Source organism: Onychostruthus taczanowskii, unplaced genomic scaffold, assembly GCF_017590055.1.
Source record: "Onychostruthus taczanowskii isolate IOZ18803 unplaced genomic scaffold, ASM1759005v1 scaffold20, whole genome shotgun sequence".
Lineage (NCBI taxonomy): Eukaryota > Metazoa > Chordata > Aves > Passeriformes > Passeridae > Onychostruthus > Onychostruthus taczanowskii.
Genome location: NW_024499240.1, coordinates 9,828,544 through 9,856,451, shown reverse-complemented (window position 1 = coordinate 9,856,451; position 27,908 = coordinate 9,828,544). Strand labels below are relative to the sequence as shown.

The window sequence follows — 27,908 nt, the reverse complement described above, 5'->3', positions numbered from 1 at the left end:
TCAGAATCATCTCAGATACAGTTGTTCAGTTTAGTTTTAGCAAAAATGAAATGCTCCTTAACTCTATCAATTTTCAAGGAGCACACAAGAAAATGAAAAAGCAAAGAATGCGAGCTTGTAAATGCAGGAATGGGATTTTATCCCACCTGCTGCAAGAAAGTGGCAAGAATTTCACTGGATGTGGGAGAGATAATAGGAAAAAAACCAAAAGATTAAGTTCCAGATAAAATGTTCCCCCTGAGAACTTACTGGCTGCTTTCTGGCCAAACTGAGGCTGCTGGAGCCCACTGTAAGTTGATCATACTGCATCCTCATTAAGTGAAAACATGCTGCTTGGTGAAAGTGCTGGAGTGTTTGTATCTCTCCCTTTAGCTCTTTCTTCCCACTAATATGTTCATTTGGCAGGCAATTACACAGACTGAGCAGAGGAACGTCCTGGGTAGCTGTGTATCTATCTCTGTCCCTGCTGCTGTCTTACAGTTTTCATATTCTTCTGTGTTTTGGCATAGAAAAGGGGTCAGAATATAAACAGAAATGAAATTGGCCTATTTAGATCATATAGTATTAAAATTTGCCAAGTAGCCAGTTCTTCATGACAGGGACTTCTCTCTTACCTTGTACTTGGTTATGAAAAGTAGTATTTTTCTGTGGGTAAGATAGTTGGTGATTTTTCTTGCACTGTTTATGGATAAAGAAGCCAAAAAAAGGAAAACTCATTTATGATAAAAATCAGTGCATGCTATTTGCACACTGTAATGGAGCTGTTACTGTAGCTTTTCCTGTATAATTGAGAATACTGCATAATTTAATAAAACATAATTATGCTTGCAACTATACTATACATTCATCTTTTGTGCCAAAGGTTGCTCAGAGGCCTATATGAGGTGGATGCTCTTTTCATCCAGTTTCCATGTTTTCAATTCCCTTAGGGCTGGATTGGTCTGAAGACAGTGGAGAAGAGTTGGAGGATTCAGAGCATACCTCCCCTTACCAGGTTGCATGGTCTATCCGAGAAAGCCTCGGCTATGAGAGACCTGAGTGAGTATGATTCTTTAGCATTCATGCTGGCCTTGATGGAATAAATCATGTAAATGTGAGCTTCACTTCAAGTGGAGTCAGTGGAACCTAAGCACTTGTTCAAGTGTTTTGCTGAAACAAAGGATTGTTTGAACTCATTTGTTTGTAAGAGCCATGGAACAGCTTGTCGCCTTCTGTCCCAGTTTCCAGCTAACTTAGAGACCTTTGTGCAGTCTGCTATCAGAAGGATGCATCAGGAAAGGATTTAAGCTTGTTTGCTTGAATTTAATTGAGTTTAGTAGGATTTATTCATGAACTTGTATGCTTTGATGATTGGAGGTCCTGAATTAGAATCAAATGGGGTTGCTATTGGTTTCTTGTCTTTCCTACTGTTGTGAATAACTTTGTCAGTAAACTTCCTACATTTTACTCATTAATTCTTGTAATAAATATGCAGGCTGTTGTTTTAATGTGCATTTTAAAAGGCCATGGTATTTTTTTCATAATTAAGTTTTGAATAAACCTCTGTCAGTACTTGTGAGCATTGGAGGGAAGCATGGGACTTGTGAGCATGGGATGAAAAGGATAAACAGAGCAGGAATTAACTGCTGGTGCAGAAAGGCTTATGATGTTCTCTATATACTGCTAAGTCACAAATCTAAATTTACAGCAGAATATGATAATACAGGTCTAGTAATGTAAATTTGAAGGTGCACAGTTAAAACAAAGCTTCCCAGGTGTAGTATTATAACAATACTGTTGTATGTTGTTAACAAAGAAATTGGGGTCTCACTAGAATTTGATTATAGTTTCTGTTACATGACTCTCATTCAATGTGCAACTGGAATTTTTGATTCTACAACTATTTCTTTTTTTTTTTTTTGTTTTTTAACTATCACACTTAGAATAATGGTGTTAATGAAGCCTTATTTTATTGTTACATTCTGAAAATTCTGAAACTTACTAGAATTTCCTGCCATCTCTGAAGATTGTCCTCCAGGTGAACCACAAAGCTGTGTCTCTCTCTCTCATCAGGACACACACCAGGATGCTAAATTTATTAAGAGCCTTCAGTGAATCAAAGCTGTTAAGAAGAATGTAGACTTCACTTTTTTAAAATAAAGAGGGCTTTTTTATTATGAATAACTGTTGTTTTTTAGGGCACTAGCAGTTTTAGAGTGACCTTTCACAAACATTTACTTCTAACCTAAAAGGCAACTTTTAAATAAAATGTTCTGAGAAATCATGAACAGACTTTCAGACTTCTAAATCATACATAATTTTTCACAGCAGATATATCTATTAAATAACTTCCCTTACACTCTTCTTTCTTTGACATTTGATTTGATTCTTCCGTATATCCCTATTTTTTTGCCGACTTATAAAGGTCATCTCTGTGTGTTTTGTCTTCTATTTGTCTTAACTTCCTTTGGATTCCTCCTACTCTTTTCACATACTGAGAGAAAATAATACCTTATCTTGACATTTTCTTTTCCATTCTAGCATTCTGTGCACCTCAGTTAAATGCTGTCTTAACTATCCATGATGGATAAATTTTTGAATGCAACTGGCTGCTTTTGTACTTCCATCAGCCTGCTCAGTGTTAGCTCTTCAACAACCTTACTAATTTTGATCATGGATAAGCAGTCACTTGATGTCAACCTTCTAGAACTTGAGTTCCTATTCTGCAAACTTCTGTAGTGGTTTTTATTACCTGAAATGTTTCACTTTGACACTTCTGCAGTGTGGTCTGCCTGCTGCTGAAGATGAGTTAGTTCAAGCTATTTCTGGGGAGATTTGATTTGTCAAAATGACTCTGCCTTGCTAATCTGGTGGTACAGACTGGTGCCTCCTAAAGTCAGCCAGTGACTTGTTACAGCTCTGTTTTCTGAGGACTTATTTTACCAGAAAACCAATGGAGACTATTTCCCAAAACTTTTTTGTTTTGAAATCACATACCTAAACTTGCTGGTTTTCTTAGTAAAATTAAATCTCTTCTTTCTGTTTATTTGTATCTGAGCTTGTGGTCCCCACCAGCATTCTGTCTTTTTTTTCTTTTGACTGCATGGAAGACAGTTAGAGGAATGCTTCTCAGAACAGACTATTGAAAGAAAATGAACAGTTAATTTCTGCTTTACTGGACAGCTGGTTCTCAGCATTTCTGCTTGTGTGATTGTGGGGGAAACCTCTGCTGAACTTCTTGTGTGATGCTCTAGCTGCTCTTAAACTCCCAAAAATTAATCAGATTTGTTAAAAATTAATGTCTTAACAGTGTCCTGGTTTTGGCTGGGATAGTGCTCATTTTCTTCTCAGCAGCTGGCACAGTGTTTTGGGTTCGGTAGGAGAGCAGCGTTGAAAACGCTCTGATGTTTGGCTGTTAAGTAGTGCTAGCCCCATGTGAGGGACACTTCAGTTCCCTGTGCTCTGCCAGAGAGGGGGTCCACCAGAGCCATGAGGGAGCACAGCTGACCCCAGCTGGCCAAGGGGATACTCCACAGCCTAGAACATCGTGGGCTGGACATAAACTGGGGGGAGCCAGTCACTGCTTGAGGTAGGCTTGAATATCTATCAGTCTAGTCATTGGGTGGTGAGCAGCTGTATACAGCATCACTTGTTTTTCTTGGGGTTTCTTTTTCTTTTTTTTTTTTAACAATAAATAGTAGTAGTATATTTTACTTTGTTTTCGTTAGTAAGCTATTCTTAGCTCAACCCCCAAGGTGTTTTTTTTCTGATTCCCCACCCCATCCCACTGGTGGGAGCAGGGAGAGGGGGCATGCAGGGAGAGGGAGCATGCAGCACTGTGGTTCTTAGTTGCTGGATGAGGTTAAACCCTGACAACAATAATACATTTTTTGGTTCACTTGCCTTCTGGCCTTTTAATCTGTAAAATTCATATTGTTGCAATCATCTGTGGAAACGCAGGCCAAATGTTTGCTTTTATTATTCTGTGCTTTAATTTTGAAAAATTGTGTTCCTGTGGTCCCAGGAGTTCGGGACACAGTGCTTCGAGGCAGGCACAAACGTTTGAGTTCCAATAGCTCAGGAGCTGGCAGTGGGCACGGTGCAGGCTGGGTGCTGGCAGAGAAGGTTGCTGGGGTAGGAGGAATCCCTTGTGGGAGCAGCAATTTGGAGAGAAAGCAGGGGCTGTTCTCTGCTGCAGATTACTGAAGCTTCCCCCTAGATTATTTGATTACTGAGTCTGGTATCTTAGAAAGTGCTGGAAAACAAATGATATTATAACAAAATATTTTTTCGCTTCCTACTCTGAAATATAGATAGAGCAAACATTTCAAGTAGCAAGTTTGAAAAAGGAGTGTGAGTCCCTCCTCATACCAACTCCCTCAAAGTATTAAATATCAACACTGTTGTCAAAAGTTGGATTTAATAACTCCCAATAAGTAGAGTAACTAAAAGAAAGAAGGGAAGATACTTCAAAAGGCTCTGTAAGGAGGGATTTGTATTATAGTTGCTGGGTTGTCTCAGAATAGAGAGCATGTTCTCCTCATTCCCTGGTGGTGCCTGGCTGCTCACCCTTTTGCTCTTCCTTTCTGCTGCTTCGTGCTGTCTTTGTTTTCTTCAGGAACACACAGCAATAATCCCCCTGATGTTTCCACATGACAGTCTGAAAGGGAAGGGTTGGGAGAAAGCATTTTGGATTATCAAATGGCTTGTGTGCACTTTCAGAAATCTTTGTAAAAATGAAATGCCACACGTTAAGTTGAACTTCAGAAGTTCTATATGCAGCTTAGGAGAATAAACTAAATAGAATTTGGCAAACTTGTTTATGAAAGAGCAACAATAAAAGTATCTTTCATTTTCATGCCTACTGAAGAAGAAAGGTTTTATTTTGATATTTTTAGGTTTCTTTGAACATATAAATGTTTTGGCTAATCTTAGTGGCCTGGGAACAAAGTTCTGAACAGGCTTTTAAAAACTGGCTTTTAGAAATTTTGGCTCAAAATAAGCCCTTGACCACTGAAGGCATAATTTCTTTCGATACCTTTGATATATGTCTTAATCTATTTTTTAAAAATATCTCATAAACTGAAGATCAAAAATATTTTAGCATACAATGTCATTTTTTTCTGGCTTTTTCAATGTGAGAGAAGTAAAAAGTCTCAAATATAGAGAAATGTACATTAAAAAACACTCTTTCCACGCAAAAGAAACTTCTTTCCCATAAGGAATACTCCTGGTATTCTTAAGGTTAATTTTTAACCATATTTAAAATTAAATCAGTAACTTTGTTTAAAAGTCTTGGCCCAGAACAGTAATGGACTATCTAAGATATTAAACCTACCAATAAATATATATGCTATCTATGTTTTCCTCTTTTAGTAATGCATTGGGAAAGGAATGTATTACTTACATATAGCCACAGTCAATTAACCCACAGTCAATTTTTTCTAAACAGTTTTCCCCAGTAAGCATTCTTTCCTAAGAGATCTTAAAAGTGTATTTTCTTTTATTTTTCAATGTAAAAATATTCTAAACATTGCATACTTTTAACATAGGTTGTATTTGCTGCTAAGCATGGAATTGCAGAGGTTAATTACTTGTAATTTATGCTTATAGAAAATAAGTTGTAATCTGTTTTAACAGCCAAAATACATAGTATGGTTGACTTTACATGAAACTTCACAAAAACATGCATTTGTGTCAAAGGCAGTGTTTGCTGCTGCAGTTTTCGTGGAAAGCCTTAGTGTGGAGATGGCTGCAGGAATTGGCTTGCATGTAAATAGAGTCAGAGTTTCTAGAAAAAAAATAGGTCTTCACCATACTGCCTGTCAGGGACAGATGTGCTGTCTGCATTTCTGGATCTTCCTTTATTTAGTAAATATCATGGCTGGTATTTCACATCTCTTGCGTCTCAGTGGTGGCCTCCTTTGCTGTGCGCAGGTTGGGTGTCAGCTCGTTCAGTCCCACAGGCTCTGAACATTGCCAGCTTTTGATTTGCTTCATTTGTTTGGATTTCCCTTCTCTCTCCCTTGCCCTTTTTTTTTGTGTTACAGATAGGAAAGTTGGCAAAAAGTTTCTCTGTTCTATAAGGAAACAAATTAGAGGAAAAACTCAATGGAATCTGCTCAGATTCAGCACATGTATTTTGTTGCTCCATGGACAACAAACTCATTCTGCAAACTAGTGCTTGTTGTGGAGAACTTCTGGCTAGCTTCATGGACCTTGTTTTAACAAGTTCCAGTGATGATTTTCTGTTTCATGACTTTTATTTCATTTAACTGAATGTGTTGACATGGTTTGATGGTTTTGTTGATATATGCCTGGACATTCAGGGAGCCAAGATAAATGGAGAAGGGCTTTCTTAAGCCAACAGAGAGTTGGATTAATCCTTCTTCCGGTCATTGCTTAGCCCTGGTTTGATCTTTCCCTCAGTATCTTTGAGTTAGATGTGAATTTCTTCTCTGTTATTGTACTATAACTCAACTGCAACTCTGCAGCAAGGGGAAATCAGTATCAGCTGTTAGCTGTGTAAGTGTGTATTTTGGTTTAAAAAGGAATATACTGCCTGGCAGAGTAAAGGGAATTGGAAGAAGTCAGCAGTCTAGGTACTTGTTAGAATTTGAACATCTTCTCCAGCCTGACTGTTCCTCAATAAATTGCCACTACACAGTTCCCCACCCTTGTCTTCTCCATTAATTGCACTTTGATTTAAGCATTGGTCTCATTTGCTGAGACATTTACAATAAATAAAGTTTAACAGTATAGATTTCTTTTTGAACAGCAGGATCTAGACATTTAAATGCATCAGACTTGATGATAAATTGATGTAATCTCTAATAATGACATACTAAGAAGGGCAAATACCTTTAGAATTTAAAAGGGATCCTGCTCTAGCTATTTCTCAAGTTGCACTGCCTGATTTCAGCATTTGGATGTTTGTGTGGCTAGAAGATGGATGCCAACTTTACAATTCTATTAGAATGACAAATCAGCTTAGTGGGGGCAAAAAAAGTAGCATCTTAAAACGTATTTGTTTTTATTTTCCTTTCTTCAGGTCCGATGATGACAATGCAGATGACAGGAGTTCCAGGGTGACCAGACTTTGCACTTACTTTCAGCAGAAATACAAGCACCTCTGCCGCCTGGAGCAGGCAGAATCCCGCCAGAAGAAATGCCGGCACACGCTCCGGAAAGCCTTGCTGCAGGCGGCCAGCAGAGAGCCCGAGCGCGCGGGGCAGCTCCTGCGGGAACTCCGGAGAGCTGCGTGCGCTTGTACCAGGTTAGAGCTGCCCTGTGACTGCGGGAGCCTGGGGCTGGGCAGGGTGGACATGGGCTGGGCATCCCGCAGCTGAAACCGTGAGCTCTGAAATCGGTAGTCACGCACAAGGCAGGAGAAGCGTGGCAGATAAATGCCTGTCAGTGGAGTAAAATAAACGTGGCATACAGAGTTTTCCATGAAGACGGACCTTCTCCAGCTTTATCTTGTAAAATGTGGATGGTTTGTTCAGCAATTTCTGGGCCCAAATATCTGGTCCTTTACTGTGCCAGTAGAAGGTGTGGCCTGTAGTTCACTGCTCCAATTCAGATTTTGTTTTTCAGACAGCTTTTTTTGAAAAGTCTGTACCTCCTCTTAATTATCTTCCCAGCAAACCAAATTTAAGCTCATGCTTTTTGTTAGATTTAACTCAATCCGACATTAAATAAAACTTGGCAACAAAATACATAACTTCTAACAACTTTGAAGGTTATCTTCTGTGGGAATTCTTTCTAGATAATGTCAACATCCCTCCAGCTCTCAGCATATGGAGAGTTAGTTGAGTCATATTTGTGCAGGAACAGACTAAGTCTGAACCCTGGTGTTACATTTGGGGTATCAGAAGCATCCTTTTGCTGTTGGGGTTTTGCTTTACAGGATGTGTGACTGTGGGGTGTAGTGGATAGTATGAGACGCAGACTGGAGCTAGGTACTGAGAGTATATTGTGTTTAATGGGATGCTTTTGTTCCTGGTTAAGTGGGTTGTGTTCATGACAGTTGAAGGGTTCATTGCTGGGGAGGTGAACTGATTCTGAAGAATGCTCTGAGGCGTAATGTAGAAGTCCATTAATGTTCCTGGTTAAGTGGGTTGTGTTCATGACAGTTGAAGGGTTCATTGTTGGGGAGGTGAACTGATTCTGAAGAACTGCTCTGAGGCATAATGTAGAAGTCCATTACTGGTTTCCAAAGTTGTGTATAAATTTCTCCAAACTTAAACACTACAGCAAAAGTTCACTTGAACTGACAAGCTCTTGCTGGTTTTTTCCCCCTATTATTTTTCCCTTTTATTAAGCAAAAAAAGTTTACATTGTTTTGGGTAGACCAGCAAAGCCAGATAATGCCTGTCATCACTGCTCTGGTCAATTTAAGTAACCACAGAGTCTCTTCAGATACAAAATTTTTCACAGGAGTAACACTGCTAACTAAAACTTTGCTCAGTCAAAGTGCAGTTGATGCCAGAAATGGCTGAAGGAAAACAGTCAGGCTACAGACAACTTTTTGTCAACCTAGAAAACAACGTGTACAGAGGTGCAAGTCAGCCCTGGAATCGCCAGCTTTATCTCCATGAAGGTGACACACGCCTGGAGAGCAGGCTGACCCCAAGCGAGCTGTGTAACGCTTCAGTGCTCGTCCACACTGCTGTCTGGCGCCTGCTTGCAGCTCAGGCTCAAAGCACAGAGGCTGTGCTGGGGAAGCGCCCAGCTCCGGGCACCTGCTGGTGGATTGGGCTGTAGCACGTTGATGGAGGAGAGCTTTTATCCATGTTGAGCACGCTCAGGCTCTGCCACTCCAGAGCTCAGTCTAAGTTTGTCTGAGCACATGCTTGCATGTAAGCTCTGGGGATGCTCGGCATGTTTTGATTATGAACAGGCTTGGAAGTGCACTTGACTCCCATCTAGGCATACCCGGTACATTGAATTCTAAAGACTGACCTCGTTTTGAGGGTCACCTGTGTTGACACTCACCTACTGCTGCCCTTTCTGTTGCAAGGTGTTGTAATATTTACATGGTAGTAGCACGTAGCACCTCTCATTACAATTAAGGGCCTGTGAAATAAGAAATAATCCTGTTACTACAGTCACACCTTCACCTGTCATTGACATCTATTCTGTGTCCCTGTGTAGACCTTGGTGGTAGTGTGCACCCATCTGGATCATGACACACACATGTGTGTTACAATTTTTCATCCTACTGTGCTACGTTCAGTATAATAATTGTGTTAAGTACCCACAAGACTGGGGGTTTGTCTGTAAACTCTTTTATGCTTTCTTTTCAGCACAAGCCAAGCAAGGCAGAGAGATACAGAACCAACAACCTGCAGTGGGACTTCGAAGGGAGAGCAGTGCACTAACAAGGCCCTTCCATTCACCAGGCACTGTTTTCAGCGTATCCTCTTAACTCTGTTTGGGAGTTGCATTCAGGCATGGAAGCTGTTTTGTTTTAGGAGGTTTTTTGTTAGATTTTTGCATGATAACAAAGTTTTCACAAAGAAATACCTATTTGTTAGTATGTCATCATATTAACCAAAGCACCTCCTTTGCTTTTAATTTGGCTGTGTGATTTAGGCCTGTAGACACTGAGGATAAGTAGTCTGCTACTGGTATTTGTAATAGGAACATCATTTTACTTTGTGAGCTGTATTTAATGTGAGCAAGAAACCTTTACAAAATGATCATCCTTCACAATGACTTGGTACAAACCATGTGACTTTCAGCCTCCTGGCTTTCATACAGTTCTTGGTAGGTTCCAATAGACCACCTTCCTGTGCCAGTTTAGTGGAAAAAGGTTTTTATACATAGTATAAAAAGAGGGCTTACACTGACTAGAAAGATGGAAATCATACTTTCTGTTGTTTAAAGAAACAGAATAGAAGGAGTCACAGAACCTCTTAGGCCAGGTGAGGAAGGGTTCCCTGTGCTTGGAATTTCAAACAAAGCCTGGAAAGAACGTTGAAAGTCAATGGTTGAAGACCTCAGAAAGAAGAGAGCACAATAGATGTGAGTTTTGGTTCTGAAGACTATAAAAAGGCAGACTTATGACCTGTAATACTTAAAAATTCTGCAGACTTTGGTTTTTTTCTTTTTAGCTGAAGAATTGTTGGTGCTTTTGTTGGGGTGACTGCTGTTGTTGGAACTTTTCGTTTTGGTATTAAAAGTGACTAGTGCTGATGTACTCAGCTACTGTCAGATTGCAGCACCTTTCCAGTCTTTTTGTTTTTCAGATGCCTTGTTTTTATTGTTTGATTTTTTGCAGGCCACTTAAAAGCAGTTTGCAGAGCAGTTCAAAACTTCTATGAGAGAGCACCATGGCATACAGCTGTATTGGGGATTTGCCTCATGGTTCTGATGGGATTTTTTTGTTTTTGTAGCTTTTAATTTTAAGTGGTCTTGCTTGTTGCTGTGTGTAGAGCAGGATAGTCAAGACTAGTGCATTTTCTTCTCTGAAATGAACAGGTTCTTGGTTCTGACCCATCCATCCAAGGTGGCTGCTATCTGGATTGTTCTGCAGGTTTTTCATTTTCTTTGGGTTTTTTTGTTTTTTTTTTTTTTTTTGTAGTTGTTGTAACATTTTATAAACATACATAGTGATGTTTAGGTCTGAGAACTGTTCAAGATGGAAGGAGTGCTTCTAATGTTGTTTGAAACAAGACACAAAGAAATATCTGTTTGATTTGCTGTGCGTCTGGAAACATTTTTACTCCTGCTAAGGATTTTTCTGAAGGAAATCTCAGCAAGATTACATTTGGATTTACTTGACCTTTCTGTCTGCTTTCACGTCTTTTTTTTTGGAGGAGCAGGAAGGATCTTGAAACTTCTTTGTGCTCTAAAGATAAATGCCAAGAATGTACCTTAAAAGATTGAATTTAGAAATACTCTTTCTTTAGTGTTTCAGTATGGATTGTCATTAGTCTGTAAGGAAATAGTCCTGTTGACTACACTGTTCCAACTGCTACTATTGATCTATTGATTAAGGCTCCAGGAAAAGGCTTCTTTTTGCTGAGAACTCATTAGTGAAATGGCTGCTTTTATAAAACTATCTAGTGTATAACAAAATCATTAGAGATTCTGCATGAATGCAGTTTTTTCACTTTAAAAGTTGGGTTTGAGCCTTACCTAGCTTTGAACTCGAATAGCAAATTTAAGGCACTCATTAAAAATAGGATCTATGGACAGATAGAGTTGAAGGCTCTGATCTTTATCAGATTGATAAATCAAAGGGCGTTCCTCCACCACTGTCTTGTGTTATTCCTGATGCAGAAATGCACAGATATCTTATTGAACCGTTCTCAGCAGCTCTTCTCGAGTTGCACAGCCAAGTTTGCAGATGGTCAACAGTGCTCTGTGCCAGTTTTTGACATTACACATCAGACACCTCTGTGCGAAGAACATGCCAAAAAAATGGTAAGTACAAAGCCATCATTGTATTTATTTGTGTATTGGGATGATCAGGAGTTTTAACCCCCAGTATGCCTCTGAAGCCTTCCTTGACAACTAGCAAGTTTATGAACTTAAGAACTTGTTTGCTATTATTTTTTGTAAAAGGGTAAAGCTTGACAAACATTCCCAATTAGTATAAAGTATGTAGTGAAAATCTTTTATGTAGTTTTGGGGATATAATAAAGTATACATGGGAATATTCTTCACTGGAAGAAAATTGATTGCTGTCTTAAATTGAGAAATAGAAGATCCTTGTGAGAGGTCCTGTGATCATTTTATTTGGTGTCACTCCTGGTCCTTGTGTCTGAATGTAATATGAGCATGGTATTAAGAACACTGCATCTTAAACAGTCTCAGTACACGGGGCCCAAAGTACTTTCTAAAGTCACTGTAGATAGCAATTACAAGGATGGAAATAATGGATTTGCTACTTGATTTACCTTTTAGTAACTATTAGAATTTATCTCTGACTTCCTTCAGGGATCCATGGATCCCAGAGACAAAGCAGTGGCCTACCTCAAGCTGAGAGAATGGAGAAATGAAGTTGATGTCCTCTGCTCTCTTTTTTATGACACCAGTCTTCCAGAGCAAAACCTTTAGGATAATTCACACACCCACTTATGTCCTGCCCCTCCTTCAAGGCTTCTTGTCCTACCTTCAATTAGGTGTAAAACGGCTTTTTTTTTTTGTTTTGTTGGGTTATTAAAAGTTTTTTGTTCTGTTTTTGCCCAGCCTTTCCAATAATTGTGAATTATAGAGTTTTTTGTATTAAAATGTGAGGGTTTGTGCTACACAGATCTGTATGGGGTTTCCCCCTCTTCTAGGCAATCTTCAGTATGTCCCTCAAGGTTTATCTCTGTAACAAATATAATCCTCTGCCATTCCCAGTATGATGGCAAGTGAAGACTGATGATGATTTGATTTATTTTTTAATGTGTCAGTGATTGCTGTTCAAAAGCAATGAGGCCATAATTATTTACCCACATCCTTATCCTAGTCCGGCATTAATTTTGTCTCCTCGGTGCTGTCCCTCTGTTGTGTCAGCAGGCACTTGAGGACTGTGGCTTCAGCTGCATATTATCCACATTAACACCACCTCACAACAGCGTTTTGTCTTTCATACTTACAGGAATGCTGCTAAAGGTTACTTTTTTCACTTTTTAGTTAGGGTTTGCTATGATAATTTTTAAAGTGACACTGCACAACCTCCAGTTTACAATCTCTCATAATTTGGTCCATGTTATTTTTGCCATTGGGGTCAATGAGGAAGGAAACAGCTCAGTTTTTGAAACTGTGTCTAGGTGTAAGCTAACAGTCCCTCTTGCATTACATTCCACATGTCTGTGCAATGACCACGGTGAAAAAAGCTAAGAAAGTAATACTTGTTCTTAATATGCTCCCTCTGGTATTGTTTTGCTCCCAAAGGATAATTTCTTGAGAGGGGACAGCTCCCGTAAAGTTCAGCACCAGCAGCAGAGGAAACCCAGGAAGAAAACGAAGCCACCTGCACTTACCAAAAAACACAAGAAGAAGAGAAGGCGAGGCCCACGCCGGCCCCAGAAACCCATTCCTCCTGCAGTGCCCCAAGGGAACCTCACCATGCCTGCCAGTGTCTCACTGCCAGTAGAGATACCCCACATACGGTCAGTGCTCTTCCTGCCCAGCTTCCCACTGCTGGCCTGAGCATTGCCAATGAGCTCTGTACAAAGCTGCCAAGCAGCATCTGGAGCACGGCTAAAAATTGCATCTCCACGGGAAAAAACCTTTAGAGTGGGTTATTAAAAGTTTTGGATTTGAGCAATGATTGGGTTTGATGGGTAGAATATCTTGCTCCTGATGTTGCCTCTTACATAGCTAATGAGTAGCCTAAGTGTAAGGTTCCTAAAGAAACTACCTAAAAGCATTTTTTTCTAGATAATATACAAAAAAATGTGTGGGGAAGCATCCGTTGTAGATGGATATGCACTGATAGTTGTCCTTTGGAGCAAGCAGAGTTGAACTCCAGGGACTAATGTTCCTTTCTGTTCAGGAGCCCCTCCACACCCGAGCTCAGTGCCGATGAGCTGCCTGATGATATCGCCAATGAAATCACAGACATTCCACATGACTTGGAATTGAATCAGGAGGACTTCTCTGATGTCCTGCCGCGGCTGCCCGATGACTTGCAAGATTTTGATTTCTTTGAAGGTACCAATTTATTTTATGCTAGCATGAACACAGTCAGTGAACTGAAGAAGTGAGTGTTTCTAAACTGCATTTTGAGGAGTTGCTTGCTTTCTTACAGAGGTAATAAATTCTAGAGAAGGAAGTGTGCATTTGCTCTATTGTTTGTGAGCTCTGCAGTAAAGCAGACTTTAAGAAGGCTGTGTGCATAGTTCTCTGCTTGCTCATGTAATTACTGCTCTGAAAATCATAATTGGTTTAGTATTTTAATAATTCATTTTACATTTTTACTGCCTGTCAGTGTTACAGTTTAATCAAGAGTGTTCTCCGTAATGGCATCTTTCTGCCATCGAGTGGGGCTGAAATCACAGTCAATGTTCGCCTTTGATAAAAAGACAAGAGAGTGAGAATAAAATCTTTAAGTACATTTTTGAAACTAGCTTTTGATCAGAAATGTGCTTGAATTTCTGCATTCTAAAGCTCAGTACCAATAATTTATAGCAAAGAAATTAGAACAGCCTGGAGTTGGGTATGTGATTTCTTCAGTCATTTTCTGATATAACATGACATCAGACTGTGTTTGAATTGAAATTAACTTGAATTATACTGTCTGTGTAAATTTTAGGCCCAGGCTGTAATGTAGTAAGTAGAAAGAGAGATTGTGGACCATGTGTTATTGCAGCATTGAAGAAGATCTTACTTAAGCATTTTTACTTTTAAGTCTAGGAAGTTTAAGAGGCATCTCCTACTATAGTATGTGGAAGAGAAGGGGAAGAGGGGGATTTCCACTGAAGAGGAAGGTGTGGTATTGGAAGGAAGGCGTTTCTTACCTTGCTTGGCTAGTGAACAATGATGAATGATACTTTCTGTGTACTGCAAGCCGTGCTGGAAGGTTATCATACAATGCAACTCTGTACTGATCTGTCTGTGCATCTTCATCCTTTGAGTGCCAGGGTCAGGCTCACCTGAGAGCAGTGCACTAACTGGTGGTGTCCCTGTTTCTGCAGGTAAAAATGGAGATCTTCTTCCAACCACAGAAGAGGCTGAAGAACTGGAACGGGCCCTACAGGCTGTAACTTCTCTTGAGTGCCTGAGTACCATTGGAGTACTTACACAGACAGATGGTGTGCCAGTTCAGGAGCTGTCAGATAGAGCGATAGGGGTGTTCTCTACAGGTGCTGGAGCTCCAGGAATGCAGTCCTTGAGTCGAGAGGTTAACACGGATCTGGGGGAGCTGTTGAATGGGCGTATAGTACACGATAATTTCTCCGGTCTGGAGCTGGATGAGAACTTGCTCCGTTCTGCTACCTTGTCCAACCCACCTACGCCCCTGGCAGGGCAGATCCAGGGGCAGTTCTCAGCCCCAGCCAACGTTGGCCTTACTTCTGCCACTCTGATAAGCCAGAGTGGCCTTGGGGAGAGAGCCTTCCCGGGACAGTTTCATGGACTTCATGATGGCAGCCATGCCTCCCAGAGGCCCCACCCTGCCCAGCTGCTGAGCAAGGCAGATGACCTGATCACCTCACGACAGCAATACAGCAGTGACCATTCACACTCCTCACCCCATGGAAGCCATTATGATAGTGAGCATGTGCCGTCTCCCTACAGTGACCATATCACATCCCCTCACACCACATCCTTCTCTGGTGATAACCTGGCAGCTACCTTCTCAGCAGAGATGCCCATGATGGCACAGCACTTGCTCCCAACGCAGCTGGATGTGCCACTTAGCGGGGTGGTCAACCCCAGAACTCACTGGGGAAATCTTCCTGTCAATCTTGGGGACCCCTCTCCGTTTAGCAACCTTCTCGGTGCAGATGGACACCTCCTGTCCACCTCCCTGTCCACACCACCTACCACCTCGCACTCAGAGACCACACAGCCTGCCTTCGCCACTGTGACCCCCAACAGCTCCAGTGTGCTTCCGGGGTTACCGCAGACCAGTTTCAGTGGCATGGGTCCTGCCTCCGCTGAGCTCATGGGCTCCACCTCCCCCAAACAACAGCTCCCTCAGTTCAGCGCAGCCTTTGGCCACCAGCTGAGCTCCCACAGTGGCATTCCCAAGGACCTGCAGCCCAGCCACAGCTCCATAGCTCCTCCCACGGGCTTCGCAGTGACCGGTGCCACCGCTACCAGTACCAATAACGCATCCGCGCCCTTCACCACCTCCAACTGAGCTTTGTCTGCCTGGCTCCCTGCAGGTAGATGGGGGACCTGTGTTTTCTATCTTTCCTTTTTTTCTTTCTCTTTATTTCGTCTGTCTTCTCTTCCCTTTTTTTTAAGAGGGGGTTGAGAAGAAAACCCCTGCTTCAGTACTGACCAGGGTTAGCCCTCTGTGAACCTCGCTGTAGCATTCACATGTGCTCGTTAGGCACCGGTGCTCATTTATTGCAGGCAGGTTCACTGTTCCCCAATAATTCCTTAAGGATACAGCACAGTTACTGGATGTAAATGATCTTAGCAGTAAGACCTAGAAATGGGAAGATACCTCAGATCACTGATGCATGTTACTGTTCCCTAGGGTTCGGATCAGTGCTTGCCATCCCATTAGCATCTGGTAGAAGGTTTTCCAGTGGGCAGAAGTCTCTTGATTTTTTTTGTTTTTTTTTTTTAAATTTACTCTTTTTCCAAAGGTAGCATTTGGCATGGAAAACTTGGCTGCACACATTGATTTGAGAGTGGTGCACTGAAGTCCTAAATCAAGATCACAATTCAAGGATGAGTTTGGCAGTTTCTTGGAATAGTCTCTTGACCTCCTCTCTCTGTGTGTGTGTGTTTGGGGTGCAGGGAGCAGCGATTCCTTTTCTTCTTTTGGTGAAGAAGTAGTTGTCCCCTTCCAGAACTGGTCACTGTTCTTAATGCATGCTGATTTTTGGGTTTTTTTATATCACTATTTGTAATTCATTGAGTAGCAAAGAGATCAGTTGACTGGTTGCCCATAAATTTGAAAGCTGTTATGAAGTTAGCCCAGGAAAACAAAAAGAAACAGAAGGATTGAAATATAGATCATGGACTAGAGAAGATTCCTGTGAGAAATTTCCTTCCTTGCTGAATTACTGTGGCCTTGTAGCATTGATGATTTGCCTTTTCAAGTGTGTGTTTGTCCAGAACTTTTCATCTGACAGGCTGACAGGAATTTCCCAGCTGAAACAGGAAGAATTAGGTTGGTTTTCTGCCCATCCACACAAGTCTAGGTCAGACCCATTGTAAGTTTCAAATGGATGCATTTCTCACAATATGTCTGACTAGTGAGACTTTCTTGGACAGTTTTTAATCCCCTGAGAGCCATATAGTTTTTCCAACACTTGTAGGGTGATGCTCTGTTTGGGAAGCTGAATGTAGGTAAGGAACTAGCAGGTACCTATCAGCAGTCATGGCTAACCAAAAGAGAAATCACTAATGCAACATAGGTAACAATTCCTTCTGCCTGCAGGATGGTTTTGTTTGTGCTGATCACCTGCTAATGACACTATTCACTCTTTGGTAGTAATTGCAAATCCTAAAGAAAGGAGTCAGCTAGCTTTTAGATTCCTTAAAATAATTATTATTTTTTAATTTTGTTCTTTAAACCAGGAGGCAATAGCAGCAGAAATTCTGAGGTGTTTACTTGCATCTCCTTATCAAGAAGGAATTTGCTTATGACTCTCTAGGGCTCAAACTTGCTGCTGTACCCTGACTTTGTAAAAGTAACTCCTGTTTAATACAAGTCTCTACTCTTCTTGTTTATTTCAGAGATGCAGATGAGACAAAATAGAAAATTCTACATTTCAGTCTTGTACTGTAGATGTGAATTCTAGTCTATTTCTGGAAATTAAAAGAACCAAGCACATGTAATAGGAAGGCCTAATAAACTTTCTGAGCAAAGGATCACTGAATGACATTTAGTTGCTATAGAAATTAATTTTGTCAACAGTCAGGCACACACCAAAATATCTGACCCAAACCTCTCCTTCCATCTTCCTAAGGAACAGAGTTTAAATGGGATAGGTCTTGTGTCTTCTTACTATTGTAGCAATTGTATTATCCCTCTTTTCTTGAATGATCTGTCCTCTTTAAATATAAAAGAGTATGGATGATGCATATGTCTTTTTCTGAAATTGCAGGTGTATGTGGGTGGAAGAAACAAAGTTATTTTCATGCTTCTGTTGTTATGAAGTCATTATTTCATACTTGGTAAAATAGATCTTAATAATATAAGCCGAATATTTTAAGTGGTGATTTAAATATGTTTGTAACACTTAAATGTTTTTAAATCACATAAAAAGTTTAATTGAAGCCTATGAAATCCTGCTTGTGCTTGTCCTGCTGATTGAGGAATGCCCAGTGATATTGTGAATGAGGCAAATCTGACAAGGCTTTTATTTATTTTTATATTATGTTACCCATACTTTGTTGAGGAGACAACTGTTTGATTTGCAGATGATTTTTGTTGTGTTCATATACCTTCTTCAATGTGCTGGGATGTTTGACTGAAAAAAATGGAGAACTAGTATACCAAATGGTTAATTCCTTCATCTACTTGTGTATTAATGTAATTTTAGAGGGTGTTAATTTCTATGTATTGGTTTCAGGACTTTGGTCTTGAAATGGTTCTTGTGGCCATCAGACTTCTAATGAAGCTGCAGCTAGTGCAGAGTATATTTGCCCCACACCATATTTCTCTTTCTTAGCAAATGCTGGGGGGAAGAAAGGATAATAGGAACTGAGAGCCGAGTTGTGCTTGGTTGCGTTGGTATAAATTACAGAGGAGCTTTCCAGTCGAAGGTCACGGTGAGTTTGTACTGGTCTAACTCAGAACAGAACCCAGCTCCTAATCTGTGCATTGATTTAGACAGGCAATTTCAGAAGCTTGTCAGAGCTATGGAGGTCATGATTACCATTTGAAATCAATGGCCTTTACGTACCTGCGTTTCTTTAAAGTAGCTTGGGACATCCAGTCTCTTCCCCCACTTAGATTTCAATTTTTGTATATTGCTTGACGACTCTTCCCTGAAAACTGACTGCGTTACATTTTTCAATGAGCAAACTAAGTTTGCAATAAAGCTGCACTTTCAAAAATAAACTTCAGTTTGTATACAATTGAAATAGGAATCTCCCTGTCCTGTCTGCCACAGTGTTCTGAAACGAGCCACCACTCTTGCCTTTTCCTGGTTCACCTCTCATTTTTTCACTACCACCGATTTCACGGTTACATGGCTGCCAAGCAGTTACGGGTCTGGATCTTAGCTTTACAAGGTGGATCATTCCAGCTGGGTTTTTACACCCACACAACATGTTGACTTCAGTGCATCATTGTCTTACTGTTGGATGCGAGAGATCTAATTGAGAGGTATGTGTAGTCAGAGATATTTCACACCTCTTCGTCTGGAAATCCTGCTGCTCTGGTTAAGGTTGTCCTCGAGGCTGTTATTTATGTGGTTCCCGAGTAGATTCCATGGTCCCTCACAAATATTTTTGAGTATGAGCTCTTAGAGCAATTAGCATTCTTGTCACCCCTTCACCAAAGAGCCAGTGTAGCAATTTCAGATGCTCAATACCTGTCGTGCCCTTTATGTGTCGACAAGTGGAATAAGACTAGTTGAACCTAGAAGTTAATTCCTTCACATAAGATTGGAGTTTTAAAAAATGAAAAAAATTAGACATAGAATATCATTTACATAATTTTGGCAATAATGGCACCTCAGTCTCTGTACAAAAGTTCTTAACACAAGATGAATTTTGACAATGTATGGAGGCTTATCAGGAACAGCTTCATGCCCTCCTGGTGCATAAGGCATTCTCTAAGACATGCTTTGACATTTCCTTTCACCTAGGAAGACCTTACACCAGCTTTGAGGGGAACCATATGCACTTAGATACCTCAAAGTTGATTTGTTCTTTGGCTTCAAAATTATAATACAAGAACTTTGTCTCCTGCCTTCCAGTTCCTCTGGGTTCTTGCTTAGATCCCTTCTCATTAGTAGCATGCTTCTATGTATGGCTGAGCATAAAGGCATTAAACTGATAATACTGAGAGGTAGCACAGTTGCAGGTCTGCCTCAGGCACTGTGGGGAAAATGGCAGCAGCTAGATTTCCAACTGAAAATGGAGACTTGCAGTTCTTGTTTGGAAAGCACTGAAAGCCCTGAGAAGCTTATTGCCTGCTAGGCAAAAATCAGAGAAAAGAAATTGTCAAAGAGGAATTGTACCTAATAGCAAAGAGAAGCCAAGGGAAGTGGCCTTTTATTTTTTTAATTTTTTTTTATTTTTTTATATATAAAAGGAAGATGAGTATTGAAAAATTAGGATATTCTGTTGTGAGCTGTCACTGGCTTTAGGGGCATGGCCAAGGAAAAAGATCTAGGACTGAACCTGCAAACCAGTAGCCAAATTCAGTTTGAAGCTTCGTCTTGCTGTAACCACATATAAATGCATTCTGTGTTTGAATCTGCTTGCCAAGAGAATCCTGCAAAGGTGTACAATAAAGAGTGGGCAGTTTTCTTCCCTGAGAAGCTGGCCCTGGTGGTTCTGAGCTCCAGCTGCTCCCTGAGCTCCTGCAGCCTCCTTACTGCTGCATATCCCTGTAGGCCTTGTCAGGCCTCCACAGGTATTTCTCCCTGTCTTTGTGCTGCAGCGAGCTAAAGCTGCTCATGAATTCTCCAGCAGTATGAGCCTTTGGGCAGAGAAGAGGGAAACATTTTTAGAAGAACAACTACCTGCAGTTAACCTTTCAAGAGTTGCAGGACAGTGGCAGGAGGTGCTTTCAGCCAACAAACAATAGAGAAGTTACCTGCAGTGACCTTCGGCAGTGAGACATTTGTGTGGCTGTCCAGGCAGCTTCCCTGGTGGGACTGGGGTATTTTTCCTGTTGTATTTTTACATGTGGAGGAGTCTCCTGTGCAGACCCCTTGCGAGGCCCAGTGATGGCAGAAATAGTAACTGAAGGAATAGTTTGGGATTAGTGTGCTGGCCAGATCTTTAGGTCTTTCTCACCTTCTGATCACAAGGTCTTTCTGATCTTCTGGGTAACATTTAATGATGGGGATTTGTGGGCTACTTCTCATACCTTCTTTATTTCCTTCCACTCCACATTCTTCATCATTCTTGCTTCTATTTTCCCATTCTCAGACACTTCTCCAATGTAAGTTGTTCCAGCTGGTAAGTTTTCTGTGGTTCTGAGCGAATCTGACTGTAAAATGAAAAGGAGGAGAGATTTTTGCAATTCATATATTTGGATGCTAGAATGACAGTGCAATAGATCAAAGTATTTTTCAGATCAGTGAGTAGGGAGATGTTTCACAGCATGCTAATATGTCATGAACTAGATGCTGAGGGTACAACATTGATCACAGGAGTGCACATGCTAGCAGTGAATATAGAGGCATTTTTTAGCAAGACTTTACCTGCTGAGAAGTTCCTCTTCATTTGAGAGGTGTATCAGTAGAAAGTCACAAATTAAAATTTTAATTACTCTTTATTAATATGCTCAAGCCCAATAAAAGTAAGGAAGGTTGGTGACAAAAATCTATATTTGTGTTCACTAAACTTCAGCTTGGACTTCAGGAGAGGTCTGGTCATAAGAGACCTTAGTTCTGATCAGTTAAAATTTCAGTCTTGTCTTTAAAACTAGACAAAAGCACTGTTTTTGGAAAAAAAAGTTTGGGGAAGGAGAAGGAGTTAGAAAAGATGCATCTTAAAAACAATTTTCTCACTTGTGTCTTTGGCCTCTTTTTAAAAAACCCAAACAGTAGTGACTATTTTCCCTTTGCTGTCTGATACTTCTTACAGTTGTTGAGTTCTTTGCTTTCCCCTGTTTTACTCTGCTCCTTCTGTAGCTATTCTGGAATTAAGTAATGTAGTGGAAGCATGAAAGGACAAAGTAAGCATGGCTGTAAGTTGACAGCAAGAGTTGGAAAAGGCTTTCTTTATCCATCTCCTTGAAATAAGTGTTGGCACCTTTTCAGTCTACTCTAGGTCGTAGAATTCGGTCTGAAAGTGAATAGGATGAAACTTGGGCTTTTGACCACAAAACTGTACTTGCTGTAGAAAAGTGCATTCTTCCTGCTCTTCCTCTTGCTAGTCCCCCAAACACACACACAGTGAGATGTCCAGAGTTACCCATGTGTCGACCACATAGGCATGTTGAACTTGGTCCAGTGATGCTAATGTTTAACCTGCTTTCTCGTTGTCAGCTGGTGCCCACGGAGATGAACTCTGGATAGGTAACGTTCCCAGATATCCTCTGGAAAACTTTAACTTTGGTGCAGATTGCTCTATGTAGCTAACTGCGGTGGCATTGGCTTCTACCTTGGAGTGAACTGATTTACCCTGAAATGACTCTCTAACCTGCGTCTTAAACAGTGTAGTTGGTTCTGGTGCAAATAGATTCATTCTGAAGTGATGGACATTTTGATTCTCATGCAAAATAGCTACATCCTACCAGAAGGGGTTGAACCAGTTTCTCTGAACAGTGATGACCTTCACTGTACAGTTTTGGGTATGTCTCAGGGATTCCTTGTGGAAATAAGGGCAGTTAAGAAAAAAATTAAAAAAAAAAAAAAAAAAAGAAAAAAAAGAAAAAAGAAAAAAGTTAATAGTTTTAAAAGTAAAAAATAATTTAAGTAGAGCGTCACCTAAGTGAGAGCGCAAGAAGGAGAAATCTTTGTTCAGTTTTATAGTCAACAGTGTCTGGCTCACGGACTCTTTCTCTTCTCGGGGCTCTCATCTCAAGTTCAACATACAGAATCTTTTTCATCACGCTCAGCTTTAAACTTTTTATTTAAAGATACCCTTCCCCAATGAGCTTTCAGAATACTTATTGTAGATTTTAAGAGAAATGGTATATTAATTTATGCTATTAACATCACCTCATAAATTATAAGTTTTATACTAAAGCTGTATTGAGTGTAATGAATTATGTTGCATATGTGTTTTTAATAGCTATAAAATTATATACAAGCTTTTTTGGAAAAACAAACTAGTGAAGCACCTTTTTACACTGGATCTTTGCCGTGTCAAGGTGTACAGCTATTCTTTGCTACCTTGCAGATATCTATATCTATATATAGATATATATATAAATAAAATAAAATGGTATCCTGTATCAACAAGTATAGAACTCTTTTTAACCCTTATATTACTGTTCCTATAACTCTTTTTAAATTTTGAGTGTTACATTCTGCAATAATTTATCCGTGGTTTGTACCTATGATTAGAAATTTAGTTACAGGGTAAATAGATCAAATTTAAAAATCCAACTACTGTAGCTGGGAGTTGTGAACCAAGTTTGTAAGACCTTTTCTTTTTTTTTTATGTATTTATTTCCAGTTAGCTCTGTGAGTTGGAATTTGAAAAGTTGGAACATTAGGAATCTACAGTGTCTTATTCAGGAATTTTCCCCTCCTTTCCTCACAAAGGAATTCCCACTGTGACTTATAAATAGAATTAGACTGCTTGTGTGCATGTATGTATTATATATACACACAAAAAATATGCATTGGGGGGGACGTATGTGTGATACGAATGTGTATATTGTATGTAGGTCATAGTTTTGTAAAGAGAAAAGTAGTCAAGAGGTGATGGAATGTATTGTAGAAATGTGATTATTTAGTAGGGGGTTGTTATGTCCACACTGTTATATAAATAACTGAAACTCTCTACTATATAATCTTCTGTTATAAGGCTAACTCTGATATCATGTCAATTTTACTGTTTTCCAAATGAGTTGCTTTGAGCCCTGTTTAAAATGCCATGAAAATACCAAGCTCCCAAAGACAGCCTTTAAATAAAACAAATGGGAAGGAGAAGTGGTGGAAGAAAGGAGTTTTTCAGGACAAACTGAATGGGAAGGTTTGCATTCAGTGGGATGGAGAGGCATGAGAATTGTTGTGTCTTTGCAAACTAATACCTGAATCTCCTATGGTCTGACTTGGAAAATATTGTCAATTAGTATTCTTGTGTTTTCCAATTAGATTGTAAGGGGTACTGTTTGTGCAGGTCTCCATTCCATAAAAGGATCTTGTCTTCAAAATGGATTTTTTTTCCTCTTCTGAGGATATTTGTGTGTATCAGTTTTGCCCCAAAATTGCTGTTGTGGGATTGCAGAACAAAATATGCGTTCAATCAAGGGAGTTTCATTTAGGCTGTGAAATTCTGAATTTGATTGTGACCTCATACCTTTTTTTCATAATTGGAGAAGAAAGATTTCTTTATGGGAGCTCTCACTTGAAATTGTGAGAAGTCAGAAATGTTCTTCAGATTGGCTTACTCTTCTTATTGTTCTATTTAGGCTGGAGAACATAACATAATTGTTATTTATTCATACAGTATGACTTTTATGATGATCCTGGTGACTTTAAAAACCTTTTTAGAAAAACAGAGCTTCTAGTATTGAACAGAAATTTGAAATTTTTCGCAATTTTTTTTTTATTCCCCTCCATATCATGATGTTGATGCTCCCTCAGGCATCCCTCTCCCTTTCCTTCTCCCCACAATTTGTTTCTGGCACATATGCATAAAGGCAAAAGGGTAGGGAGGTGGAAGTTGTCAGAGGCCTTTTCTTCTGATTATTTGGTGGTAATGGGAATTAGGAGCATAAATCTTTATGCCTTTATGGAGAATAGACCCATTTTTGTGTACAGAGAGGTATATCTGTATATGAGATAATGGTAGCATTTTGCTGAATGTGGACTTGCCCTCATGATGTACAATAAATATGTATGAATGCAATCAATCTAAATCTACATATACATGTATAAAGATTGATAGGTGGAATATACCTTGTATCACACACCTGTGCATTAGCTGTAACATGAGTGAGTGTGTGAGCTAGAGAGAGGGACTATCCACATAACATATGTGTAACAGGTAAGCACTTGTGCCAGACAAGTTGTTTTAAATTCTTCTGAGGGGCCTGGATGACTCAGAGACTGATCTGAGCTTGGCCACCATTGGTTTGTGTTATCTCAGCCCTCACAGTGGAGTTTTCTTGCTCTGTCTCTGCTTTTGTTTTATATTTAGTCTTGTTGAGGCCTCTTGCAAAATGCCAACTTCTTCTGCTTCTCTGCTCCATTGCCTCCATTCCAGCTCCTCCTTGTCCCTGCATCTCTGCAGTTTCTCTTGCTAGCAGCAATCGGCTTTAATGGCCCAATCCAGCTCTGCTTATGCATGAGGGAAATTCTCTTGGTGACTGGAGTAGTAGCTGAATTGGGCCCTGACATCTGCTTGAACTTTTGCAAACTTCCCCAGCTTCAATTGTGATTCAGTAGGACTGTGATTGGTTTGGAGATGAATACAAACTTTTCATGGAACCTGATGCAGAGCTTCCTAGCATATTAAAAGGTTAACCCAGCATTATATTTAAATGGTCAAAATGAGAAAACTGCACCCACCAAATACTACCTTCCAATTTTCAACGCTAGGGAGAAAAAAGAAGTTTGATTTGTGTTTCCCATAACACAGGCAGTAAGCAGAAGGCGGCCCTGTGCTCTGTTCTGAGCAATGGGCTTGTCACCAAACATATCAGAAGAAACACAGTTTGTTACATTTTACCATAAAACAGATTTTAAAATGGAGTGCAGAGTTGACCATTAACATGCTAGTACTTTGCATCTAATTGTGAATTGGGTAATATTGTTTATGAAAGTAAATTATGGGCTTAAGTGTTTTATTTTCTGTTTTCTGGCTAAATGGAGCTTCTATATCCTTTTAGCAGAAAGCAGCTGTCAGCAACCTGCTCAGTCACACTGAAGTGCTGTGTAGCTTAGGCTTCAGTTTCAGAGGAGAACGCTGCTCCAGTTCTGTCATCGAGCCATACTGGATTCCATTATTTTCAATATGGCTATGACACAATTTTTCTTGGCCACAATTCAGCCATGGAATTTTGTCTTCCTTGCATTTCTGTTAGAAAAAGGTAACTGGTGTACTGTTCCATCTGAGCTTTCATGCAGTCACACATGACTTCTATGATACATATGTTGGGGCGTGTGTATGGGTACGTGTGTGTACTGCGTGTGGATAATGCAGATCGATACGCACACGCCTATTATGCTATTTCAGTTTATCTGTGTGGAGAATGTACCTGTTGGTTATCTCCTGATATATACTCATGCATACCTATATTAAATATGTATATAGAGTGTAGATGTCCTGCATATACATGTGTATATGTTACGAAACTTGGTTGGCAATTTTTTCCCACAGTTTTTTTTTGCAAATTGCTGTCCCTTATTACTTATTTTCACTGAAGCTGCATTATATAGAAGAAATGGAGAAATGTGTTATCAAAGTTTTATTTTGAAAAGGAGACTTTTAATTATCTAAAGCCATTTGTATTTGTCTTTTGAATTTTTACTAGAAGGGTTGTTATTTTAAAAAGGAAAAGAAAAAAGAAAGGAAACAAAAAAACAAAAGCAAGCAGACATGCCCTTATTCCCACCCTCATTTAGGTGAAAGAAATGGAAACACAAGTTTCTAAGTATTTATTTCCTTCAGGTGTTTCTGAGGCATACAGTAATTACATTCTTCCCCATCCCCCTTTTGTCCAATTATAATAAATGATTCATGATTTTCTTTTCCCCTCATTACTTTTGTAAATCATTGTTCACCTCCTACATTCACTAGTACTGATATCACTAAGGAGATTTCATGTCCTTCTGTCCTTTTTAGGAGAAATACCAGTGCATCACTATTGTGTTTCATTTTAACATACTTTGTGGAGGATGGATGTTTTTATTGAAGATGTCTGTAACCCGTCTAACTTATTTAATGTGAGAAGCCTTCATTGGAATCTATCGTCTGTTTGTTTCCAACAAGTTCAAGTTTCTGCAACTGTTTCACCAACATGTTAAATAATTCCCTTCTTACTTTTATGCCTGAGGTTTTAAAATTTGGGTTTGTTTTTTGGGATTTTTTCCCTCCAATTCCCAAAAATATTTATCTGCAAGTGGAGCAAAACAGATGTCAGAAGCTTAACCAATATCCTTTTTGCAGTTCAGGGTAAATATATTTATCCTAGACTTAATGAAAGAAGGTGGCAAATGGACAATCTGAAGTGCTTAGAGGGAATGCTCTCTCTTTTTAAGGCTGTCTCCGAGAAGTTTGTGTTTGGTGTCATTTTAAAGGTAGCTTGATCATGCTTTGATATCAGAAACAGCCTTGTAACAAAGAGCCTCATACAGTTGTTCGGTCACTAGAGTTTAAAATGTAAACAAGTTGCAGTGGGAAAGCAAAGGTGAGGCAGTGTATTTTGAACCAGTGAATTGTAGCTTGCAAATGTACCTGATTTTGAAGTAACTGCATGGTAGCAAGGATTAGCAGTCTCTTACACCCCTTCCTTCTTCCCTCTCATATCTGACACGTGTGTTCAGCATACCATACATTGGGAAAAATAAGCAACTTCCTCCAGCAACGCTAATCCACTTAATGACTGCTTAAAGGGAACATACAAACGGGCACTGCCGCGTCCCGTCTCATGGTATTAGCTGGAAGCCTGGCTAATACGCACAAACAGCCCAGCCCAGCTTGCTTCTGTGGATGTGTCACTTTGGGGGACAGTGGTGCATGGAGGTGCCCCAGAAGAAGGGTTCCTTCCTTCAGGGTCCCCAGCAGCAATGGCAACTCGCACCACCTCTAGTGCTGGAGGCTCACGGACAGCATTCCAGGGGCGGGGAGGAAAGCTTGTGTTTGTACTTTCCCTTTAAATAGGAAAGGTTGGCTCACATGTTCCTCATACTTCTCAATGAATGTACTGTATTACCATTTAAAAAAAAAAAACAATTAAATGATAATAGATTGGTCTCCTTTTGTTATCTGGTCCTTGTTTAATTTGTTTAAGGGTTTTTGTATACAAAAGTTTACATTTTTATGTATATTTTTCTTGTGTAAAAACTGATGTAATATGTGTATAAAACACTGTATGTATTATCTGTATATAGTGTGACAAAATGATTTTCTTTCTTTCTTTTGGATGTATTAATAAATCTTGCTGTGAAGTAGCTGTGTTTACTATGATGAAACCCTCTTCTCCAAGCCATTTTGCCAAGTCCAAGATGTATGGATATTGCCCAGGATGAAATCTACTCCATAAAGTGATTTTCTTTTAAAACATCGTAAGTACAGTTATTAAACTGTCCTTTGCTTAGATTACTGTAGAGTCTGAGTCGGCTCTTGCTTATTCTCTGTTGCTTTCTAATGACATTAGCTAATTAGTTTTGCTAACAACCTGGGGTCTTCAGTCTCAGTCCTGGTTCTAATTATAGTGCTTTCTAGCTCTGGATCTCTGGTCTGGAGACCAGATCCTCTTCATCCTGTTTTCCAGT

At 39.9% G+C, this 27,908-nt stretch overlaps 1 protein-coding gene across 7 annotated transcripts in view; it reads left to right on the top strand.

The window, feature by feature from the left end:
* The window catches only part of INO80D (INO80 complex subunit D), a 45,286-nt gene extending 17,704 nt beyond the window's left edge, over nt 1-27,582 (top strand). For 3 of the 7 annotated variants that reach the window (XM_041403175.1, XM_041403177.1, XM_041403178.1), the window contains 7 exons: nt 930-1,038; nt 7,031-7,255; nt 9,288-9,397; nt 11,279-11,412; nt 12,874-13,091; nt 13,478-13,635; nt 14,619-27,582. In XM_041403175.1, coding sequence (XP_041259109.1) covers nt 930-1,038; nt 7,031-7,255; nt 9,288-9,397; nt 11,279-11,412; nt 12,874-13,091; nt 13,478-13,635; nt 14,619-15,787 — 2,123 coding nt within the window. In that variant the 3' untranslated portion in view covers nt 15,788-27,582. The remainder of the gene's footprint in view (nt 1-929; nt 1,039-7,030; nt 7,256-9,287; nt 9,398-11,278; nt 11,413-12,873; nt 13,092-13,477; nt 13,636-14,618) is intronic. The other 4 variants (XR_005952538.1, XM_041403181.1, XM_041403180.1 and 1 more) reach the window with 4 other exon arrangements.
* The last annotated feature ends 326 nt before the right edge of the window (nt 27,583-27,908 follow it).